General features: G+C 39.9%; 3 protein-coding genes and 1 long non-coding RNA gene across 5 annotated transcripts in view; 1 reads left to right on the top strand and 3 right to left on the bottom strand.

The window, feature by feature from the left end:
• The window catches only part of mon2 (MON2 homolog, regulator of endosome-to-Golgi trafficking), a 31,643-nt gene extending 29,969 nt beyond the window's left edge, over positions 1–1,674 (bottom strand). For both annotated transcript variants that reach the window (XM_076089449.1, XM_076089451.1), the window contains exon 1: positions 1,183–1,674. In XM_076089449.1, the coding sequence (XP_075945564.1) occupies positions 1,183–1,290 (108 nt within the window). In that variant the 5' untranslated portion in view covers positions 1,291–1,674. The remainder of the gene's footprint in view (positions 1–1,182) is intronic.
• A 322-nt stretch (positions 1,675–1,996) lies between these two features.
• LOC142947695 (uncharacterized) lies at positions 1,997–4,076 on the top strand. The gene is made up of 3 exons (XR_012953398.1): positions 1,997–2,452; positions 2,760–2,932; positions 3,141–4,076. It is a non-coding gene; the product is annotated as an uncharacterized LOC142947695 (long non-coding RNA).
• A 615-nt stretch (positions 4,077–4,691) lies between these two features.
• LOC142947920 (interferon-induced transmembrane protein 1-like) lies at positions 4,692–5,726 on the bottom strand. Its single transcript, XM_076089792.1, has 2 exons — positions 5,460–5,726; positions 4,692–4,892 (listed from the first exon to the last, which is right to left on the bottom strand). The coding sequence occupies exons 1-2, from the start codon at positions 5,724–5,726 to the stop codon at positions 4,692–4,694; spliced, it is 468 nt and encodes a 155-aa protein (XP_075945907.1).
• A 7,095-nt stretch (positions 5,727–12,821) lies between these two features.
• slc6a13 (solute carrier family 6 member 13) lies at positions 12,822–23,975 on the bottom strand. The gene is made up of 16 exons (XM_076089791.1): positions 23,913–23,975; positions 23,201–23,264; positions 22,527–22,727; positions 21,858–21,992; positions 20,840–20,980; positions 20,033–20,114; positions 19,686–19,818; positions 19,087–19,221; positions 16,340–16,443; positions 15,981–16,105; positions 15,403–15,515; positions 15,063–15,200; positions 14,517–14,619; positions 14,064–14,164; positions 13,663–13,833; positions 12,822–12,986 (listed from the first exon to the last, which is right to left on the bottom strand). The coding sequence occupies exons 1-16, from the start codon at positions 23,973–23,975 to the stop codon at positions 12,822–12,824; spliced, it is 1,974 nt and encodes a 657-aa protein (XP_075945906.1).
• Between the last annotated feature and the right edge of the window lie 596 nt (positions 23,976–24,571).

The following is a 24,571-nucleotide window of genomic DNA, read 5'->3' as shown; positions in this document are numbered from 1 at the left end:
GGATCTGACCGAGATGGTGTCAGCTGAATCGCATAACATAGGCAAACACTAGGTGCTCTCTGTGGGCATTTCAGTGCATAAAAAAAAGCATCTATCTGTCCACACAGTTAGGAAATAGAGCTCGGCCAAACCATAACAGAGAGTGAATGGAGGTTGTGTTCATCCACCGCTGTATGCCGCAAGCCTCATGATTCAGTGTTTATCTTTAAGCTACGGAATTAAGGTTCAAAAGAAAAAAAACGCAAAGACATTCCTGATATGAATGAACTCTGACCCTGTGGAGTGCTGAACGCAGATCGCATAATAAAGAGGATTGTGTTGTGTGTGGCAAAATGAAGTCATAAAAGCTGGGTGGACTGGGCTGTCCTTTCAATGTGAATCCAACAATGCAAATACACTGTCAACGGCGCCGACACTGCACCTCGTTGTACTATTCTGCTCCGAAACTAAGCCATCCAAGACGGCTACACAACGAAGCCTCGTCAACACCCGCAACCAGTAATTCATTCCCAGAAATAGAAGATAAAAACCACTTGTATGAAATCGCTCTGGGCTGTGTCGATACTGGCAAAGCTCCTAGACAAACCTATTGAGGTCGAACAGAGGGTTGTCTATGACACGTTTTTAAAAAACAAAAACATACCTCTAAAAATAGCACAGCCGATGATTGTCAATGCACCGCTGCCCTGCTATCAAAATAAAAGCCTGGTTCTCACAAATCAGTTAGTGGACATTCTGAGATGCCCATTTCTAGATCATATATGTGGGATGTATTCTAACAATAGACTGTAAAGCACCACGCTCTTGCAATAAGTGGGGCATAAAACTATAGGCTGAACTATAACTTCTAAAAGGCAGACATTAAACAATATTCCCTCTATGAATACCTCATTTTAACCACATTAACCAAAAGGTGTAACATTTTTTCAAACACCTGTATATTGCTTTAATTGGACGCCTGGTTGGCAGGAAGGCCCAGCAGCTGACACAACTTTTAATTAAGAGGACAACTCAAGTGTCCACAGAGTAGGGCCCCGGTGCATGATGGGGGAACGGGCTCAACCAAACCAAACGTATAGAAATCTACAGTATAATATAATATATATATATAATATATAACATGAGAGAAGCTGCTGAACACCATGGTAAACGGCCCAGTTAGGCTAGCTATCCCCGACTAACCTCTTTGACTGGGGGGAATTTCTTCTTGCACTCCATGGACAGAGACCGCAGGTCCGTCTGCATGTTCTCCAGCAATTTCTTCACCGCTTCGGGGCTGCTGATCGACATCTTTGACGGCGTCTTCGGACAGAAATCTCACGAAATTTTAAGGAATGCGGACGCGTAGTCGCCCCCACCCATCCACAGCGGGGATTATAATCCCGTTGCTCACTTTATTCGGCTGTCTTGGAAAATAAAATAAAAAACGCCGCGGTCCATTGACACAGTATCCCACTTGTTCTCTGCTTTGTGCGCAGGAGAGCAGCGATGACACCGGCATATGTTCCTCTTCTTCACACCCGGTTGGCGTTAGCTCCGTGAAGTAGCATCGCTCCCCCTTGTTTCCTGGTTCTGAATGCTGATCATTTATCGAATATATTTTGTCAAATTGAGCAGTCTGCCATCAGCGGCCGCCAGCTCCACTTTCCTTCCCACAATGCTTCAGTGGACAGTGACACGTCACTTGGACTTCCGTAAACAGTGACAGATTCAGAATAATGACCACAGCGACCCCTGCTGGAAAGAGCAGAGACAGACAAGTCGCGTCTGGGCACTTCTGCGAGTTACATGTCGACATGCACCGCAAAGGCCAGGAAAGACGTGACAGCAATGCTTTTTAGACACAGCTGCTTTTTAAAATGATTTTACTGTATAAATTAGACAGCGATGCAACAAGTACCTCCTGTAAATAAGCATAATTTTGATGTGTTGGTAGGCCTGCTACTAGAGCATTTAAATGTTCTGCTTCTTTACTCTTACATTTCAGAGGGAATATTGTGTTTTCCTCCACTACATCAATCTGTGAGCTGCTGTAGTTACAGTGTTTGCGTGCAGATTACGATTTTTCATCCAAAACATAATACTGGTTTGTGGAATATGATTTATCATTGAGGTTAAACTTCCCAAAGGCGAGACAATTTAGTTATGTGAGAACCAATGACTGTGAGGACCAGTGAACAGATAAGCAACCACTTGCTAAGTAGCTTCACTAATTCACCTTTGTTGTATTTGTTAACTTGCGTATTTGGTCCTGTGTTGATTATTGTCATTAGACGTATTGTTGACATCCGGGCTACCGTAGGGCTAGACGTAAATGGGCGGGCCTTAGCACTTCCTACTTCCGTGTTTTCAAATAGTCGGCTTATGTTATCTGCACCGAGGAGCCCTCTGTATGCTGCTTTTTAAGGCTTTTCCTCTCTGATCCCGGGTGACTGACATGTGCAATCCTCTGGTAGGGTGATCATTTTAGCTTTTAAGCTCAGTCATGAATGCGATGTGTTTTACCCTCTTGTTTGATACCGCCCCGCTAGCGGGCCCGCCTCCACGTGACGAGCAGTATGGGTAGTGCGCAATATTAGTGGTAAATGGGAACGTTATGTTTGTTCATATAATGCATTTGTTTGGCAGTGTCTCTATTCTGCATCTCATCATCAGAGTCGAGTTTGCATTACTGCAAACAAACCAAGAACGGTAAATGTCAGTCGGGTGTATCAGAATGAAGTGAGCAGACCTGTCCAATTACACCTTTCCACTTCCAGGTGCAGGGCGAAACCAAACCAGTGATGATTCCAGTTACTGACAGTGAATCAGTCTGTACTCCATGCTCAAAGGCTTTATTTATCTGTTGATAGTAAAGAACCCTCAAAGAAATACTCCGGCTCCTCTACTTTGAAATACCACAAATGGTTTTGATGACGTATGTTTATAAATGGTATGTAATTAGTATTTAAGAAATCTACTTCCCAAACTAAATATACTGTGTTTTGCAGTTGTTCTTGTATGAACAATATACTCCTCAGATATACATGTATAAAAAATGTGTGTGTGTATATATATATATATTATATTATATTATTATTATTATTATTATTATTATTATTATTATTTTTTAAATTTGTTCTGCATTTGTTACTTTGAAGACTTGAACTTGAAGAAAGTCCAAAGTGGAGATGGAGCGACGCCCACCTGTTGATAGCTTCCTCCAGCCACCAGAGGGCAGAAGCTCTTGTAAGTGAGCCTGGTCTGATATTTAATGGGTTGAGAGTGAGCTATGATACAAACCTCTCGTCTTGTATTTAGATTCTTTCCTGCAGAAATCAGAAATAAAGAGTTTAGTTAAAATAAATTATTAAAAAAAAGCTCTGCCCTAATAATATGTATTATTATTATATTACTTTATTATTATTATTATTATTATTATTTTCATTACAGTTCTAGCACCATTATTCTGTCAGTTTAAATGTAACCCTGTAACTCGGTGCAGTTTTTGGAGAAAATGTGTAATAGTCAGTGTTTTATCTTTAACAAACAATTTAATTAAAATTTTCTATGAAATTAAACATTTAATTAAATCGGTCAATTAGAGTTATGAGAAATATGTAGAATTGGCAGGTCATACTTTCAAGTAATCGATTTGACTAACAAAGTTGCTCTGGCTGTAGTTAATTTGTCTTTTGTTTGATTAAACTAGTTTTCCCAGGTGTGAAACGTAAACATGTTGTTTCATGTTGGTGATTTGACACTGAAAAGTGTCTAAGATCCTCCCTCATGTTTCACCTGCAGTGCTGTTAGACTGGACAGCTTATTGTGGATCACTTTTCTGTATTTCCCCTCAACACACACACACACACACACGTACCATGTTTATATGAATTATCTTCTCTGTGTGTAAGGAGATATACACTATGGTGACATTTTTTGAAGTAACGATGTCCTGTGGAGTTTTCTTGTTAATAAACTTAAGTTGTCTTAACATTCATCTGAAGGCGTTGTGTGAGGTGTAACACATGTGATGTAAAACATTTGCCATGTTTTCCTGATATTTATTTAAGGTCATCGTACTTCTCACATCTTAATTATCTTGAAATTGTATTATTGTATTTTAGCATGCATGTGTATTGTTTTTTTGATTAGTCCTGCATTTATTCATACAGCTTTAGGACACACTGTTCAGAGTTAGAATAAGGAAATACTACCCCCCCCCCCCCCCCCCCCCCCCCTCCCGCCTTTTCCTTTTTGGGTGGAGTTCTTTGGCTTGAAATCAGCACCAGAGAAAATGTCAAAACACCATCATTTGTGGAAGTTATGAAAATCATGCCAGTATGTCCACAATCTGTTTATTTACCTTAAAAATCGCACAAGCACATTTCAAAGTTATAAAACAGACGTCTTTATTAACAGATTAAAAAGTTATCTTTTTTCAGAACCATTGCTAAAACAAATGCCTTACAGACAGGAAGTCACAATCTAATAACAGTCCGGCATAGATGTGAACAGATTGTCATTAAAGAAACATGGCTGAGTTTAAGGCTTTTGTAACACAAATAGCAAAAGTATCTGTTTTGCTTGAGGATATAAGTAAAAAAAAAAAAAAGGTACAGCTGGTTACAAATTGCGCCGTAAGTGTAAAGCACAGAACCACAAGAGCCACTAAGCCACAGCAGCAGGCAACTCTGAACACCATTTGAAATTTAGCCACCGAAATTGTTTCTCCCGTAATTCCTGAAATGGCTGACCACCTGATTCGTTTTTACGACCATGAAGATAAAAGCACTGATGAAAATAAGGCTGAGGAGGCAACTCAGGACTGTGGCCCAGATGTTGAGGCAGCGGGCAGTGGAGCCGTAGTGTCGGGCACCAGACATGTCTCCACCCATCTTCCGGTCTCTGGCCTGGAAGGACCAAAGCACATTGATTTTAGAAATGGATTCATAGTAATGCTCGACCTCAAGGGGCCGTAAACCGCCAACACTGACCCTAAGCTCAGTCTGATGAGGTTTGCTGTACTTCTACTTTGGAAATGAGATTGCTTTCTCCCATTTCCCATATATAGTTTTCCTTACATAAGTGTTCTGATTCTTCATATTTAAGAATGTCCAGCAAAGTTTACAACACATTTAAAGTTGTCTTTGTTCTTTTATCTCATTTTCCCATGTTTTATTTTTCCTTATTTGTAATTTTTTGTTTCAATATTTAAACTTTCATCTTCAAGCCTAGTGATTTCTATAATCTTAGAGATGAACATTGTCTCCTAACTGCCCGTGTTCTGCATGATTCTTGTCATGGTCTAAGTGAGGGCTGTGTTTTGTCTGCAAAAATATGGTGAAACGTTTATTTTCCACGAACCCTATCTCTCCTTTGTTTAAAAAAAAAGTGCTGCTTGAAATTGAAAAAATAATTATTTTTTCCAATATTCTTTGATAGGCAATAGCAGAAGATTCCCCATGAATGAAAGTCACCTTGATGGAGAAGATGAGAGCCGCCAGTCCGAGGCAGAAGGGATTCAAGTGGACAAAGTTGAAGATTGACCAGATGACATGGTCCCTGGGGGCCTCCGAGGCGATGTTCACAGTGGTGTTCTGAACCACTGTAGGTCCTCCAGGCTGTCCAGGTTGTCCAGGCTGTCCAGGGTATCCAGGCGGTCCAGGGTATCCAGGCAGTCCAGGGTACCCATCATTCTTCCCCTGCAATGGAACATTCTCAGTCGGGTAACTCACAGGATTCATGCTGTCAGCTCACCTGCAGTTTGGAGTGTGGGTTGCAGGAAGGTGGGTAAGAACACAACTCCTCCTGAAGTTGCGCAAGAACTCAACTCCACCTGAAGTTACACAAGAACTCAACTGTCAACGTAACTATCGGTTTCTTCTTCCTACCAAATGTCCAATAAAACACAAGGGTTGGCTGTGGTTATGGCAAAGAACATACAATACAAGCCTTTTGGCTTCTTAAAAAATTCCACGAAGAGTTTGCAGATTAATTTTAAAAAACAACATTTTGTCCATTAAACAATCCTTTTGAATTCCCCCCCAACTGACACATAAATAAAACATATTATATCATAGTTTTTTATGATTTTTTTTTATGACATTCTATAATATGACGCTTCATGATTTATTTTATGTCATACTATACTATTACTTTTATGAAATACTATGCCTTTTAATCATTTTATATGACATACGTATGACTTTCTTTTTTTTTAACATCAAAATCTCAATTTCAAAAAGTGATCCAACTGACAAACTAAACTTCTGTTTATTGACAAATAAAAGCAATTGTTTTGATTTCATTTGTCATTAAAAGAAAGTCGAGACACAATCATCACAGACAGGAAATCTCAAACAAATTCTGGCATTCAAACTTGACTGCAGACAACATTTTATAACTTTTTTGAAAAGGATACTATACTATGATTATTAGTAGTTTATTATTTTTAAGACTTTTTATGACAATTTTTCACCATGCTATGGTCTTTTTTATGACATACTGTACTATGATTTTTGTATGACTTGTTTCGACAAACTGTAATATGACTCTTTTCAACATGCTATACGATGACTTTTTTCGACATACTTTATGACTTTTTTCAACATACTAGTCATACTATGACTATTTTTTATAAATTCTTTTCAACATGCTATATTATGACTTTTTATGTTTTTTTCAACATACTATACTGATTTTTTTTATTTTCTTCGACATACTATATTACGACTCTTTTCAACATACTCATCATACTTTTTCATACTATGTCTGTTTTAGGACTTTTGTCGACATGCTATACTTTTTATAACGTTTTTTTACATATTATAATATGCCTTTTTTGATGTACTATACCAGGGGTCGGCAACCTGCGGCTCCTCACTCCCTCTGTTGCGGCTCCCTGAGTCCACATCCACACTAATACGTTTTCGTTTTAAACGATCTCTGTCCACACGGCGTTTCAGCATCGTTTTCTAAATGATCTCCGTCCAGACTTAAACGCCTGGAATCGAATATCACGTGACTATTCACGTACACTGGGCATGCGGGTGGGTGCCGGTGTAAACAGGAAGTAGATTGGTTGCTCAAAGCCGCTAACGTGACTTCAGACGGCCGCTCCGTAGGTCTGCTAACGCCGCTGGACACGCTGCTCGCTAATCGCTCCAATAACAGCTGCTAGTAAAGACAATAAGGTCAGTAATACCTGACCTTAAATAAAAATGTTTTAATATTTTGTCAACTAAAATGTGCGTCACATCCTATTACACCTGCCAAGCGCCTTTCCCTGCAGGTGGCTAATCATGATTTGCAGACCCCCGCCCTCGGTAAACTATCAATGGATTAATCCAAAAAAAGAAAAGTCACGGAGGAAAATAGAGAGTTTAACTCTGCGTGGACGTCTTCATTTGCTTTCACTGCCAATGATGCTGACTTACCTGTATGCTTCCAGAACAAGCACACAGCATTTGCTGAAAAGTATCACGCTGGAGATGAGCGAAAAAGAGCGATTTCTCAACTGCTGCAGCAAACTGAGCACGTTTTTTTCTCCTCTTCATAAGAGTTTGATATTGTTATAACAGGTAAAATTGCAATACAATGTCAAGAATTGTCTTTATACTTGTTCTATAATTTCATAAATACAACAAACTATAGTTTTTGTATATATAATATAACTATATATAAAACTTTATAAGCTGTGATATCAAATAGCTTTTGCGGCTCCAGACTAATTTTATTTGGTGGAAAATGGGGCAAAATGGCTCTTTGGATAGTAAAGGTTGCCGACCCCTGTACTATACTCTGACTTTTTCTGTTCATTTCTTCGACATACTATACCAAGACTTTTAAAAAAAATTTTCATGAGTTATTTTCAACGTGCTATAATATGACCCTTTTTCAACATACAATATGATTTTTTTCATGACTTTTTTTAGGCATGCTATTGTAACATAGTTGAAAAGCTTCAGGTTAAATCCCGCTAAATGGGAAAGCTATGCCACCTGCTGTTGTAAATTTGTACCTGCACTGAATAGTAGACGCAAAGGATTATGGGTAATCCTCAAAGCAACGGAGGATTCGCTACTAGACAGAGCATGCGCTGTTGTCCACAAGAGATGACCATTCTACTACGTTGTCCTTTGTCATGAATGCAGATGTGGAATAAACCTGCTGTTACCACAAGCCTGACCAGCTCCATGAGATTCATTTAGCCAGGAGACATCTCACAGAGGTTACGTCATGCAACACTCAGAGCTCCTCTTACAACGGGAGTACAAAGTTGAGCTATGTTCACATTCATGCTCTGAAATGCAGTCCAAAATGCAAGCTGTGTATTTTGGATAATCTGCTGCTGCACACCCATTGAAAACTCGGAGAGCATCCAATAAAGTCATTGCATGTGTGTAATCACACCAACATTACATTGTTGCACTGTGCATCTCATCATCAGAGTCTAGCGTACATTACTGCAAACAAACCAAGAACGGTAAATCTCAGTCTTGTATTATATTGTTGCACTCTCATCACAACTAAACCAGAGTGAAAAATGACTGTTTATTGAAATTAAAAAATCTTGCTTGGACCAGGATCATACCAAACTCGCTTTGTCAGCCATTCATCTCCTGACCTTTGACTCAGCGACTGCTCGGTCAAGCTGCCATTTGTGTTTTGCTTTATGTGGAACTGTGTTTGTTCTTCAGATGTCTTAATTGGGGAAGTTGCCACAGACTTTATTTGCCAACTGATAGTAATAATGCTGTTAATACACACACTTCTCAGAAAACACAGCCTCTATAATGTTTCTTCGATGAGTTTTGTAATATCAATCTGTTATTCAATAAATATGTCAACAGTTAAATAACTTCACATTCATTGTCATATCTGAAATATTAAGTGTAGGTATGTTTCTTTTTTAGGTATGAGGATCACCAGAGTGTTTTTTATAGTAACAGTAGATTACCAAGCCACCAGCTGCTCGGCGATGTCATCGAGTGGCTTGGCCGATGGAGCGGACCCAGGACTGCCCCAAAGACTGGTGGCGAAGGATGTGTGGCCACTAGGCTGCTAGGTCAGCCAGGAGCAGCCTTGGGACCATGGCTGGAACTCCAGCAGGAACAGAGGCCCCGATGCTTAAGCCCGGGTAGAGCCCGACCGCAAGAGCAGGTCTGGAACTCTTGCACAGACCGGGACATGTCACATACTTTCCTGAGCAGGGCTGGAATGCAGGCAGGGATCCGGGAAGAGACCGGGCCTCCTCAGGGCCAGAGCAGGCATGGGGAACTGGCTAAAGCTAAGACCTGGAGCAACACGAGCAGAGACAGAGGGCATGTCTGAAGGCCTGGTACGTATACTCATACACATTAACACAAAATGATGAAAAAGAAAATGTGATCTTTTAGAGGCTGGTGCAAACCCGAGTTAAACAACTAGTCACAACTCATTTATAACTCAACTTATTTATTTGTTCTGCATTTGTTACTTTGAAGACTTGAACTTGAAGAAAGTCCAAAGTGGAGATGGAGCGACGCCCACCTGTTGATAGCTTCCTCCAGCCACCAGAGGGCAGAAGCTCTTGTAAGTGAGCCTGGTCTGATATTTAATGGGTTGAGAGTGAGCTATGATACAAACCTCTCGTCTTGTATTTAGATTCTTTCCTGCAGAAATAAAGAGTTTAGTTAAAATAGATGATACAAATAAAAAAAAGCTCTGCTCTAATAACATATGTATTATTATTGTATTACATTATTATTATTATTATTTTCTACAGTTCTAGCACCATTATTCTGTCAGTTTAAATGTAACCCTGTAATTTGGTGCAGTTTTTGGAGAAAATGTCAAATGTGTAATAGTCAGTGTTTTATCTTTAACAAACAATTGAATTTTAATTTTCTATAAAATCAAAAATTTAATTAAATCGGTCAAGTGCCAGAAATATATAGAATTGGCAGGTCATACTTTTAAGAAATCGGCGGCTTGGCTAACAAAGTTGCTCTAGTAAAAAACACAGGTGGTTGTAGTTTCTTTGTCTTTTGATTGATTCAAATAGTTTTCCCAGGTGAGTAGTGTGCAGAAACTCTTCACCTGTTAGCAATGTGGGGAAAAAGATGAAGTTTTCAACAGGGGTTAAGTATGACATCATGGCTGACCATGAGTCATCTGGTAAACCAATCAGCTTTAACTCCGTTTGTGTCGGCTTTCTTCCATTTCTAAACTTTTTTTGGTGGCTCTTATTTAAAGATGTCAAGTATATAAACAATGTGATTTCATATGAAATGCATTTGGTGTGTTGTGGCTTGGCTCTGAGCTCTGAGCCAAGCCACAACAGGGACCCAACAGTATACAGAGTATCTAAAATCAGCGACAGCTCAACTAGCCACATACAACATTACAATGCAGCTTACATGTTTATGCAGCAGCATATTAATCCAATAATAACATATGAAATTGTACAATACAATACCATTCTTTTGCATGATGAGTACTTTTGCTTTTGATAGTTTAAGAATGGTTGTTGATATGTGGTACTTCTGTACTTTTAAGAAATACCATTTAATGCATGCTGCTCATTTGACAAGAAGCGTCCCACCCATTGCTTTTTGTTTTCTAGGCTGGTGGAGTTCTGTGTTGTCTTGCTGAAGAATCGGCTCTCGTCCTCAGAGAGTTGCAGCAGAGTCTTCCACACCTCCTTTTGATTTGTGATGAAAGGGAAAACAACAGCACTGAGAGCAGCGACAACAGAGTATAGCAACACTTGTCATACCATATAGGGGAAGTGGAGTTACTTTCAGATTAGTTGGCTGCCTTAAATTAGGTAATCCATATTGTTACATTTACGTATGATGTTGCAACGTTTCCTTATGCTGTAATTTCTCCAGAAATCGCTGTGTAAGTCATTTCCCCAGCATCACTGACTATAAATAGCAGCTTGTACAAGCCATTCATACTTTTGTGTCTAGGTAAACACTTATCACGAAAGAAATAACTTTGTTATCTCATGATCACCAGTTAGTTATCTTGTGATCTCAAAATATCAAAGCCTGTTTTAATGAGATGAATTAACGTGTGATCTCGAGATAACAGCGTCAAAAAATAAGTGCGAAAATGGCCATTCTTGTCTTCCGTAGGAATGAACCAAGAGTCTGCTGATTTGAAGATGTGAGGGACAGGGAAGTGAATTTTCCACATGAGTACACCCTATGGATTTTGACGTTATAACAAGTCCTTTATGCATTCCACAGACAGGAAATTATATGAAACTGAAATTGAAGTGACAGATGTCTCAGTTCATTTATATCTGTGATGGACCTTGAAGGATTATATAGGATTCACACAATCATTTTCTGTGAAACTGCATGGCGAATATATTAAAGTTGCATAAAAGGTGTCATTTTGTGAGTCCAATGTTAACACAGAGATTAATTAAAAGGGTATATCATAACAAACAAGTTTAGATATTTTCTAATAAAGAAATATATAGCATGTTATTAGATAGGTCCAGACATATACTACATTGTATTGTCTAGATAACAGTTACACATATTTTACCAAGATCACTCACAATGTTAAAATCTAATTATGGAACATGCATTACACGAACACTTGCCATATTTTTTAAAAACTTGTTTTCTAAGGGAATTAAGGCTCAAAGAAATTGAATCAATTAAACTGCAACTGCCCAAAAGATTTAAAAAAATATATTGTATTTTACTATTTTACATTACTGTTCAATGTTTAATCATGAAAGTATATAAACACGCATACAAATTTTAAATGAAAGTATTTTTTATTCAGCCATAAAAAATAATTTCAGCATAAAAAAGTTAAAAGTTGTAAAAGTATTCCCTATCAGCAATAACGGACCATATACACATTCAAACATCTAAAGAAACCCATGCTGAAGTTCATTATTATACAGCAGAAAGAGAGATCAACCAGCCTGCCCTGCTCATATTATCTAAATGGCACAGGCACTTAACATTTTAATTCCATACAGTTCAATGCATTAGAAATAAGGCAAAACCAACTAAATTAAAATCATGTCAATAATCAGAAGACAGAAAAAAAGCATGTGACATATTCATGCCACTCTGCAAAAGAAATAAACATTGAATAAATGAGCATTATAACATTAATCTGAAAAAAAACCCAAACAAGAGCAAAGCTTACTTGAGTTGAGTCGTGGTCAGTTGAGCTAAATATACATTAAAAATCAATTATTGAATTGTGAAGCATTGGTTATTAGTATAGTTTTGTAGGATTTGTTTTCATTCGAAAATCTTACATCCTGAGATGATAACTCGGATCCATTGATGGAATTACGCTTGTGTATACAGGCCAGAAGTGCATTGAAACGCACAGCTTTTATTCATGTGACACCTCTTGTGCTCCGTCCGCATCAGATAGCTGTTAGAATCAATAAACTGGAATGTCATGTCAAACTAACTGAACATTAGAGATGTCCATAAGAGAAAAAAAAAATGCTTCCTTAGAAAGCAGACACCATCAAAAGTAAATTCCTTGCCACTGTGTTACAACAATGGCCACATTTGTTTTGTTTCAAGTGTATATGTGACTCTGCCACTGGCAAATGAGATGATAACCAACTGATGTAACTCTCTAAGTAGCAATCCTGATGCCGTCATACTGAAGGCAGTGTACTTAAGAGAAAGCTCAGAAAGCAGCAGTTACAGGTCGGGTGACTCCTAAAGTCTGCACCGTGCCCGTTTCGCCACCTTGTCTGGTGAGGTATTGTGGAGGGAGTTGGAATGGGGCCGGACAGAGTGTCAAAGCTGAGGAGTGACCTTTGATGCCCGGGGCTCTGATTCCAACCCTCAAGCTCTCTAGCAGTGAGACTCCTTTTCATCTACGGGGAAGTAGCCGTCCTTAGAGGGAGGGGACTTCTGATGGAGGCTGTCGCCGTCGGCCGCAAAGACGGCCAGCAGCTTCTCCTGTTCCTGCTTCGTCTTCGGTAAATCGGGGGAAGGTGTGGTCAAGATAACGAGGCGCTGTGAACGAAAAATGGGTTCAATGGAGGAAAAGTTGCTACAGTATGTCATTGATACCTTGTTTGAGAAATTGATGACTATTTTCAAACCAAATATTTAAACAACCAACATAAATTATCTAATCTGTGACATTATCTCAGAGATTATTCAAGATCAGTAATGCAACAACACATGACAGCACAAAAACAGAAAGCACTGCGGTTATTTTGTCAACGCCTTACCCACTAGATCACAATAATGCCCCTTATGAATTTAAAGAATCTAAGATAACTGCTATTTTTAGGCTTTATTAAAAAACAACACATAACTTAACTTGTCAGCATACTTGCTCTAAACACTATAAATCGACAGAGTATGGCCTTATAAAGTTGTTATGGAGAACGTGTTAGCAAACCATTTCAGTTTATGTCCAACTATTTTGGTCTCCACCAACTCGTGAGGGAAACATCTGGCTGGGTTTGTTGAGAGCGATCTCTTTCACATAATCATGTGATCTAGTGCGAATACAAACATATTGACGAGAGCAGCTTTAACACATTTATTTCCCAAGTTTCTGTCATCATGTGGACTGCTATCTTTTCGCGCTTCATTCTTCTGAAGCGACAGAGGCAGAGCCAGTCATTCATTCATTAGCACTTTTAAAGATTTTCTTTGATTTTCTTTAGGTAAAACTTACCTCTCTCAAAGTTCCCGGTGTGTAGTACAGTTTCACTGCTATCCAGATAGGAATACACAGCATGGAGGACAGGGCCAGGATCCAGCCTATCCCATTGCCCCACCATGGGTATACGTATTCATTGTTATACTTCAGAGGTGAGTACTTGATCAAGGCAAAAGCAAAGGTTCCCTAAAAACAGACAAAGATATTTTATGATTCTGTATAAATGGACGTTGCCTATACGACATACCTGATATTTGAAAAACTAGTAAGTGCTTTAAGTCAAAACCTGATAAAAACCTTTAACCTTAACTTAAATAATTATCATTGTATGTTCACTGTTGGCCAGCAGAGGCTGCTCTTGTTTCAGGAGAGTACAGTGTGAACGGGTGCATATCGAAAATTAATGTGAGACCCACCATGCATGTTGCAGGGGTGAAGTACAGCCAGCAGTATTTGAGGATAGGGCTGGGGCGATAGCCAATCATGTCCTCTATGTTATCATAGAAACGGTCGGCACCTGTAATCAGGGAGAGATGAGGGAAAATGCAGTGGAAACACATCAATATCGAACAATCATTTGTGTCAAGACTGTTGACAAAAGAAACATATTAATAATAGTCATGATTGACAGAAAGATGAGAACTGCTTTAATAGGCTAGTTTCATATTACTGACTCTATTCCCTAAATAAACCAACTAACTGAAATAACACTCGAAACACTCTTTGGCTGGAATGTGTTAATTCTTAGTGATTGGCTGAATGTAGGGGGCAGTGTGCACTGGGATGAATAGTGCCTTGTGAGAATAAAGCCTTTGTCTCTTAAATACCCCCTTTATGCCTTCCCAAATAGCCTGCCTAACACAACTCACCATAAACCCAAGCGATGCAAACAGTCTCAAAAACAGCCACGAAGAGCAGGCACATCCCACTGGCTGCGTAGTAGTCAAAGAGCTGGAAGACGTACATGCCGCCCTGTGGAGACAGATATGGGTTTATAACCCTATAACTAACAAAAGAAAACCTCCAGGCTGTCAAACTATGAGGAAAAACTCAAATTTGACATAGTATTAAAGCCACTCATTCATTTTGTATACTTGAAGACAATTCTGCAGAGTATAATTAAGAGGACCACAGTCAAACAACACAGAGAGAATTGGCTGCGCATGAACAAGGAACTGCCGTTTACATGGACTGAAGGATATTAACAAGAAGCTGTCGTAGGTAGTAGCTCTTTATATTCCTATAGCTGATTGTTGGGTATCGTCAATATGAGTTCAAATTTCTGTTGAAGAAGGAGTGAAAAGATTTTGCACATGAACCAGGGGTGTAGATACCCTCCTTTGGACAAGATTAAATGCTTATTCTGCACTCTTAATCTGTAAAAAACATTATGAAGTGAGGTCACTGAGACCAACCTCTGTCAGCATGATGAGCCCCAAGAGGAAGGACACCACAGCCACCGCCAGGATGAAGAGCTCCCTGCGGTTCTTGCGCCGGAAGGTGGAGGGATACATGTCCACCATGGCTGTCACCAGGCTCTCCACGCACACAAACTGATCGAAGAAAGAACTATGAGATATTTGCATATAAGAGTGTATGCATGTTTGTTTGTGCATGTGTGCTGCTGAGCTATCCAAAAAACTAACAAGCAAACAAAACATTTTCAGCGGATCTGTGCACATATACGCTTGATAATTAATCCATGGTGCTTTTAAAAAACTATGTGTGTGTGTGTGGTGCATATGTTAGTCTCACTTGACTGTCCAGTCCCAGAAAGGCAATCATGATGAAGAAGCAGCAGGCCCATAGAGGGGAGAAAGGCATCATGGACACAGCCCGAGGATAGGCTATGAAGGCCAAACCTGGACCTGAGTGGGACATAATTGAAATGTCATCAAAGTCACCCTTATTGGTCACCCTCGCTCACGTGCATGCTGTGAAAGTATATAATAAATATCATTAAAACCATAGAGGCTATTGAGAGGCTGAAGGAAACCATTAATTCAAGCGGGAGCTTTGCATGCATCTGTTCTGACTCATATATTAATAAAAGTCTTTCAAAATAATTCAACCAAAGTAATTCAGCAGAAATAGAAGAACATGTCACAGCAACAGTAGAATGCCTATATATAAAACTTGAAATATATGTTTCTTTATTTTTAATTTTTTTCTTAGTTTTTGTCAGTTTATGTATGCACAGTGTTATCTGTAAGTGATAAATAAAAATAAAATATTTTTTAAAATGTGTCAAGTAGTTTAAATGACAGAAGGGAAAGAAATGTATCAGTGATATGTATTGACACAATAATTACGGCAGTAGAGGAAAAACCAACCAGATTCAGCCACTTCTGAGATGGGCACGTTCTGCTCGTAGGACATGAAGCCCAGGATGGAGAAGATGGCAAATCCTGCAACAAAACTGGTACCACTGTTCAGGAAACAAAGGGACAGGCAATCCCTAGAAATAACACAGAGAGGGGAATGTAATGATTAGGAACTGTGTGTGTGTTGAGAAAACCCAATATAGTCTGTACTTGAGATTTGATTCCTGTTCTGTAAATATAAAATGTCAACCATCATGGTAGCGTGAGGTTGAACAACAGGTTGCATTTTACTGTAATTTAAGACAGATTAGAAAGGTAGTGTTGTGCAGTTGATCCTATGTCTAGTGCATCATCATGTCAGTCCTCACCTGTAGCAGTTGTTGTTGTATTTGTTGTAGCTTCCCAGGGCGGTGAGGCAACCCAGGCAGATGGCATAGGAGAAGAAGATCTGAGTTCCAGCATCCATCCATACCTTAGGACAGAATAAGACCAATAATACCAGTTTACTTTACAACTGAGCTGCCAGCTGTCACATGCAGAATAATCACAGTATGGAGTTCAAACAGAACCGTCGGTTGACCATGACAACAAACACAAAGTATAACCAGTTACCACATTGTATACTTTCTATACAGTGGCGGGCCGTGCATTTTATACCTGGGCCTTCTGTGCTGTCCTACTGAGCTACGGTTATTTGTTTCTATTGGTGTAATAATACACGTATTCGTATTAAACCGTTTGGTACGAGGCTGACAAACCGAACAATACGTTTGAATAATACTAGTGCATTTGGAAAACGCAGAAGCTTAAATTGTGGGAAATATAATGTTTTCGGTGGACCGCGTAACAGACAACGGGATGTGTGACCTTTTGAACCCGGAACAATAACAAAAAACAGCTGGGGCCGATCGGCGTTCTGCGTTTCATCGGCCGGCGTTCTGCGTTCGGCGGCTGGCGTTCGCCGGCCGAGAAATAGAGAGATATAGGGGCTGAATCTTTATTATTATTAAATTATAAAATAGCTATAACTTTGTGATTCTGTTTAGGCCAGCAGAGAAGGCTTAGCTGGCCCTGAAGGCCCACCACTGTTTCTATATCATTCTAGTCTGCATATTTACAACCGATTACCAATACAAAGAGATGTATGGCTAACGCTCCTAGAAGACTCGGTTCACTCTGCAGTGTGGAAGATGTATCTTACCAGTCTGCGTATCTACAAGGAGCATTTCATTAGCAATATAAAAAGATATTCAGCACTAAAATAGTATTACGTTAAATGTCGGAGACTGCCCTCCTCACACAGCCTCCCATGTACTCATAATGAAAGAGTTATCTCCACATACACCATCTGATCCCTTTTTAAAAACACCCAATGCATCTATCAAATCCCGAAACTCACCCATTCAACTCCTCCATCCTGACCTCACCCACTCATCAAAGCCTATGTATGCACCCCTGTCTCTCCGAGGCATAAAGTGCAGTACTTTTCCACCCTCTCTTTGTAAACTCACTGGCACTTCAAAATTCAAATGAGGTTTGTCTTTATGCTTGCAATTCTGGTAAAGTGCTGCCAGGGCACTGGGGCATGTTTTAGATAGCTGGCAGCCAGCGCTGAATATCTGATTGACTGGGGATCAAACCAACAACACAAGCGCTGGACACAACACTACACAAAGGCAGGTATTCCCAAGGCACCGACTCCACCAGCCTAGCTTGTCAGGCTTTGCACACACTGGGCTTGTATTCATCCCTAGAGCCCTGAGAGGGATTTAAGAGGACCCCTTTTTTTTTGATTTTCACACTGGTTGCAATCTAACGGACAGAAGAAATTGTGGAATCCCTGCACCATTCCCTATTCACTCTTTCCTGCAGCGGGGAATAAGGCATGACATTCTGCTAGCACCATTAAATGACACTGTCCCCTCGAGACTTTTTTATTATAAAGCTATAAAGCATTTCTAGGTGCTATAAAGTATCGAAATGCTCAATCCATGGGGGAATACACAAAGTCGTATTCAGAAACTGTGCCTTTAAACGAGCCGTCTGGATTTCCGTATGGTTGTGATGTCACAAAAAATTTGATATATAATTGACCCTTAAACATGTATAAGAGTTTTTCACTCTTATTAATGTAAAAACTTCAAATTTTACTCAGTTTATTTCGGGTTGCAGTGTATGTGAATGACAACAGCCGACAGGAAGTAAACAAGCTGTCGACTAGCAACACAACTCCATTGAAATGCCCGTAAATGGAGCGTATCAGACAGAAGGTGAAAACAGGCATTTTCAGACAGACAGTATGAGAAAAATAAAAGCGTTTTTGAACACTAAAGCATGTAAACATGTTCCTAGTAGAAACCCAAAATTCAAATATCAACCTGGAAATGAGCACACTATGTCTCCTTTAAAGCTATGTTTGGGTTCAGTGCAAAAGCAGGAAGTAATGTAACGTTATGAGTGGATGGATGGATGTGGATGGATGCAAAACGTATTTGACACCAAAGACAGGATTTGCACCCAACCTATTTATTGACAGTGTAACTTTTCTGATCAATCGCATCCAGACAAGATGTAAACAAACTTTTCAAGCGAATAAATGCCAACTCAAATGCTGTGAAATATGTGGTAAATAAAAAGCTTTCAATGCCTAAACTGCCAAACTTGTGCACAACTAATCACCATCATTCCAATTTATAGCAACATCCTCCACATATTCCCGATTTAACCAGCAACTTTTAGGTCACTGCTCAGTCTCAGCCTCCGTATCTCCATCTCCATCATCCTGCTGCCACTGTTTTGCTAGGCAAGCAGAAGTTATCGGTTCATTTCTCAATAAAATCGCAGAGATGGCGAAAGCTTTAAGGAGCTAGGAGGATGTGTTAGTTTGGCATTCCCCAAAACACTTTTAGTAACTAATATTATAAAATATTTGTCAATGTGAGTGAGTATTATCACTTCAGCACACTGTACCAGTTTTAATATTATTACAAATAATTAACAATATTACCATGCTAGTAGACATGACATCATAGTTTCTTACAGTTGTATCTGCATGTGTCTGAGTTTTTGTTTCTGTGAATGTTCACGTCTGAAAGCAAGTGCATTTGCAGCATACCTGTGGGTCAGACAGCCGTTGCAGGTCGGGGTAGAGGTAGTAGTGGATTCCCGTGGAGGCTCCTGGCAGGGTGACTCCTCGGATCAGCAGGATCACCAGCATAGCGTAAGGGAAGGTGGCTGTGAAGTAAACCACCTGCAGGGGAATAGCAGCAATTCTCAATCAGAGATACATTTACAAGACTTATAGCAACGAGACGTTCTTCCTTCTCCAATAGAGTGTTTAGGCTAAAACTTGAAATTATATATTGTGTTAAATTGTTGACAATGTCTTAAAGGGTTCTGCACAACTTATGCATGTTTGGTGTTCTAGATTTTCACTTGATGAGGTTTGAGGTTCAGGTGGCAATCTATGTGCATTAACACTTTTGCGCTAGCTGCCCAGTTCATGCAAGTTTTATTCCTTCTGCTACTGTAAACAATGCAACACTTCCTGCAAGTGTTGGGAAAGACCCAACCACACAGCGAACACATATTGAAGGAAATTAGAGCAAAACAAGTCTTTTAAATAAGGAATGCTACAGAAAACTATCTTCCAATACTCTCTTTTTATACTGTTCAGTGAATGTTTGTCTGTTGTGAGTGGGGGAGAGGTTTCACCTTGCCAGTAGACTTGACGCCCTTCCAAATGCAGAAGTAGCAAATGACCCACGCAACGGCCAGACAGATAACCAGGTCCCCATTCAGAGAGCCAATGTGATGAATACCTGAGGAAATTCTCAGCACTCTTCGCCTGGGGATCGCACACAAATAATACATAAGAAATTCAAAAGGGCTTTGTAGCAAAACTACGAAGTTTCAGAACCAGTAGTAAAAGTTCTATCCGGTCTAACAGTCACACATTTTTTTAAAACAGGATGGAAAACAAGATTGAAGTTGAATATTTGGTGAGCTTGTTGGCACCTATAAGGCCATTTGAGGACAAGGCCAACCAAAAAGGCACTTACTCCCAGAACTCAATGACAGGAGAGGTGGTGTTCTCATGGTGATTGATGGAGCTATTCCCCCTCTGAAATGCCATACAAGAATCTTGAATGAAAGAAAAGACAGAAAGACATTCAATCCTGTGAAGAAAACCAAGCTTTCTCTGAGGTATCCAAGTTACACACAGGCAAGTGAAATAATGCCACCACTGAGACAGAGAAGTGAAATGGTGCAGGAACATTCACTACCTTAAAAGATAAAATGCAACTGGAAATGAATGAAATGTTGAAGGGGAACACCAGAAAAAAATGTATATGTGTAATTGTTTTAAAATAAACAAAACTAAAAGTCTGTAGCCAGAGTTGTTCAATGCAAACATGCAGATATTTACCGTGTAACATGTTTAGCATCTAAGTGCTTGGTGTTAACATTCTAACATGTGCTAATTAGCACTAAACTAAAGCTCTGCTGGAGTTAATGGGAGTAGGTTTTTCACAGTATTTCGTCATAAACCAGTAAAGTATTGGACAAATTCAAATCTAATAGTTCTCACAACATTTTACTCAAACTCCAAAATGTCAACTTCATATTGGCGCAACTTCATATATTCACAGCAATTCAAATAGTTGAGATATTTTAGTCTAGCCAAATGTGTTGGAACGACTCCTGTTGTCATCCACGTGTGGCTAAAATGTTTTATTCAGATCTCCATAAGCATGACATGATGGAGACCTGGCTACACCTGATTAATGAATACACACAAGACTATAGATGTCTAGCAGAAGGCAGAAGCACACATTGTTTTTTTGGCATTTGGTCCTGCGGCTCACCTGTGTTCCAGGTGTTGTTGCAGGAGGCCCAGGGCAGATCCCAGGTGAAGCAGTTGGACAGATAGAAGAGAGCCCAGGCCAACACAACGATGTAGTAGATGTTAAGCAGGCCAGCAATCACCTGGGTGGCATACCCCACTCCTGGAACAGAGAAACATCAAGTTTATGACTGAACTGTAAATGTTTTGGGGAAAAAAGGGGAAATTTAAAGACATTTTAAATAACCAACCTGCATCCGCTGTAAGTGCAATATTGCATTTGACAGTAGTCTGAGAACACCACCACAGTTTCACTACAGAAATGACTGATAAGAGCTCCCTGACAGATCCATTTACTATAGACAGAGGCACAGTTTAACCTTGTAAACAGCTTGATTACACACATCTTTAGGTCACCGCTGCTGCTTTTTCAAACGACTGCATCAGAGTATAGTAAATTAGACGCATCTTAAATTGTACCAGGCTACATTTTTTAGTAGAACTCTTGTTCCAACAGGTGATTGCACACTTGACTCAACAATTTACCGACTGTGATCCTGTGTGGGTCATGATTATGGCTGATTGGAGACTTATTTGAAAGGAAAAAAAAAGCAATGTTAGCCCGTGTTGGTTGCTTGACAGCTGTAACAACTGCATTCATCCCCATCCTACATGTGTATGGCGTTCACGCTGGTTGTTTGACACACGAGTGCAGACACAGACGCACACAAAGTCACACATATAATGCACGTAATGTGAACAAAAAGGATATATGCACATAAACAAAGAGAAATTCTCCCGTCATCCCACATGGTTGCACCTATTTTGAATATGTCACTGGTTTGTCCTCTTAAATCTTCGTATGTATCCCATTTAGAGCACAAGCAACTCGTTGTTTTTCATCGTTTCAGAATAAGACGCATGCTGTGACGTTGGGAGACACTTAAAGTTCTAGGCTGAGGAATTTGACCCACTCTTGGTGCCGTAGAGTGTTTTTAACATCCACTAACTAATATTTCTTTGGAAAATAGTTAGATTACCTTCAAACAAGGGGCAGATTTTCCTCCAGCAAGTGATGCCTCCCTCACTGGTGTACTGACCCAGAGACGTCTCCAGGAAGAAGACCGGGATCCCACAAGCAAACAGGAAGATGAGGTATGGGATGAAGAAGGCACCTATAGAAGCACACACATTAAAAGGAACAGTTAGCCCATCAATGTGCTCCCAAGCAATGTAGAGTAGTAGAGGCCACTGCAAGTTGTTGGAATTGAAAGCCTTCTATGGTCATGATACAAAGTCGTGCAGATATTATGCTGCTAGAATAAATCTGATATTGTCCATCTAGAGAATCAAACAATTTTACTTCCTTTGGGATAATAAAGATACAAGATTATATAGTTTACTAGTTTTTATTCTTCGTCACTGATCTCTCAAACATCAGCTAATTGGCAACCACTGGCTCTTTTCCTATTTTCAGTGAACCATGATCCCTCTTTGATTATGTATTAACCCGTGTATTATCTCCTGCTAAACTAATTCAAAACCATCACCTCTCAGAAGCAGAATTTGGCTGCCTGCGACGCAATTGCAAACAAATGCAAAGATGGAATTTCTAGAAGCTTTGTGTTTCTGTGGTGGAATAAACCCGATGACTAAATCTAAAAGCTTTTGTGTTGAACAGGCCAGAGAATAGAAATTCTAGCACTCACCTCCTCCGTTCTTATAGCAAAGGTAGGGGAAACGCCAGACATTTCCCAGGCCAATAATTTCTCCAGCCACTGACAGAACAAACTCGATCTTGTTGCCCCACTGACCCCGCTCTGTCATCTTCTCCTCTTTACTGGGCACAATGTCCAGGGGCCTGCTGTGCCCATTGGAGGGCTCCATTTTGGACATGTTCTCCGTATCCCCTGTGTGACCAAAGGGTAGAGAAATAAACAAAAATGACTAAGAAGAAATAGGACAAAAGACATAATTTCACATATCCTGAGACACGCATATCTGATTGCTTTGTTTTTCAATGGCAAGTCCTTTGACGAAGAATTAAAGACACAAGCATAGTACATGTTCTACAGCTCAGTGTTAATTGGTTAACGTCAACAAGTATCTTCTTTATCTGAAAAGCAATTAAACAAATGACATCGATGGTGATGATGTCACATGGAGAATTCTATCACAATATGGCAAATGTAAGGAAAATTATACGGTATATGTATTTTCCCTGTTTCCTTGAGTTTCCTGTGTTCCCCAGGACATCTTAATACTGCAAACGCAGTATGCAAAAAAAATGCCAAGATATCCTCCTGAATCCAGTAGTATTTCACAGTATTCAAACCAGCATGCTTTTCTGGCTGTTCTGTACCATCTCATCAAGAGCACCTACTTCTCATCAGCTCCCCCACATGCAACTCCAGGCTCTCCAACAACTCCTTACTAGGTAGTTGTCGCTATACGCCAGTGGTACACATGACAGGCCATGTTCAGTATGGTTTATTCTGTGACGCACACAAAATGTATGGTCACATTTTTGTTATTAGATTCATATTTGAACGAATTTCTGTGATTTGCCTATCATAATTAAACTTCCTTTAGAAGTGTATTTTTTTATCTATGCCCAGTAGGTGGCAGTGGAGCGCTGTCGATCTGCCTCGCGACCAGAGATTTGTAGGTGCGCGTTCCGCGTCTTCTCATAGCTTGAGAGGACACTGAAGCGAGAAGCCACAGCGTTTGCCTGTTTCATTTATTTCCTGTTTTTCTCAGGTTAGTAACATGAAAAGTGCACAAAAGACACATGAATTCAGGACCAATGTGTACGTAACATTTGTATAGAGTATTTTGTGTTTTTTATGTAGTTGTTTGATCGCTACTGACTGTTAAGACTGACTGTTGAGTGCTAGCTAAGCTAATAGTAGCCCTGTGTTACATCCCTTGTTTTTATCTGGCTCCTACACAATGAACTTTTTCTTTATGATGAAATGAATCGACTCTTTATGTTCTGTTAGGTCGATTCATACTAAATATGTTAATTAATGTGACTGTAATATGTATATAAGTGTTGTGAATGTTTGTTAGCATTTGTTAGCTGTTCGCTGTACTGGTGACACACCGCTGCCATTTGGAAGAGTCTGTCTCACATACACCACAGTGGCTGTGGGCATATTGCCAAAGTGCAGTTAGGAGGGGTTTTAGCCCAAGAGACAACAGATATGTTGATCAAACATGTAATAATAGTAGTGTAACCTTTGTTATTTTGTTTATTACAACTTAATGTATTTTTCCTGTGTTTTGAAATGGAGAAACATATACAGAAGTTTTCACTTAAAGAAGTGTAAAAATAAAGATAGCTTGAGAGGACACTGAAGCGAGAAGCCACAGCGTTTGCCTGTTTCATTTATTTCCTGTTTTTCTCAGGCACAAAATCTGTGATCAGGCCCATTCATGCTGGGACCTGTAACAGATCTTTGGGGGCTCGTCCGGGATCGGCAGTGAATGGGGATCCGACAACTGCTGATCCAGTGATCCATGAACCGTGGGCCAGAGTGACGACACGTTGCCAGAGCGAGGGGTACTACGAGTGTGCGACTGCCAGGGTGAGGGAACCAGCAGAGTGGGATCCAAGCCAAGAGAGCGCAACTCAACAGTCCCAGGGTGTCGACAACGTGCAGCATGTCTGACAACGAGAGAAAGAGACTTGTTTGGACAGTAAAGAAAGGACTCCACAACCTGACATCTGAAGAGATCTTCGAGCTCACTC

Source organism: Anarhichas minor, unplaced genomic scaffold, assembly GCF_050575085.1.
Source record: "Anarhichas minor isolate MPS153535 unplaced genomic scaffold, ASM5057508v1 ptg000011l, whole genome shotgun sequence".
Taxonomy (NCBI): Eukaryota; Metazoa; Chordata; class Actinopteri; order Perciformes; family Anarhichadidae; genus Anarhichas; species Anarhichas minor.
The sequence above is the reverse complement of the archived record's forward strand: the minus strand, read 5'-3'. Positions and strand labels throughout refer to the sequence as shown.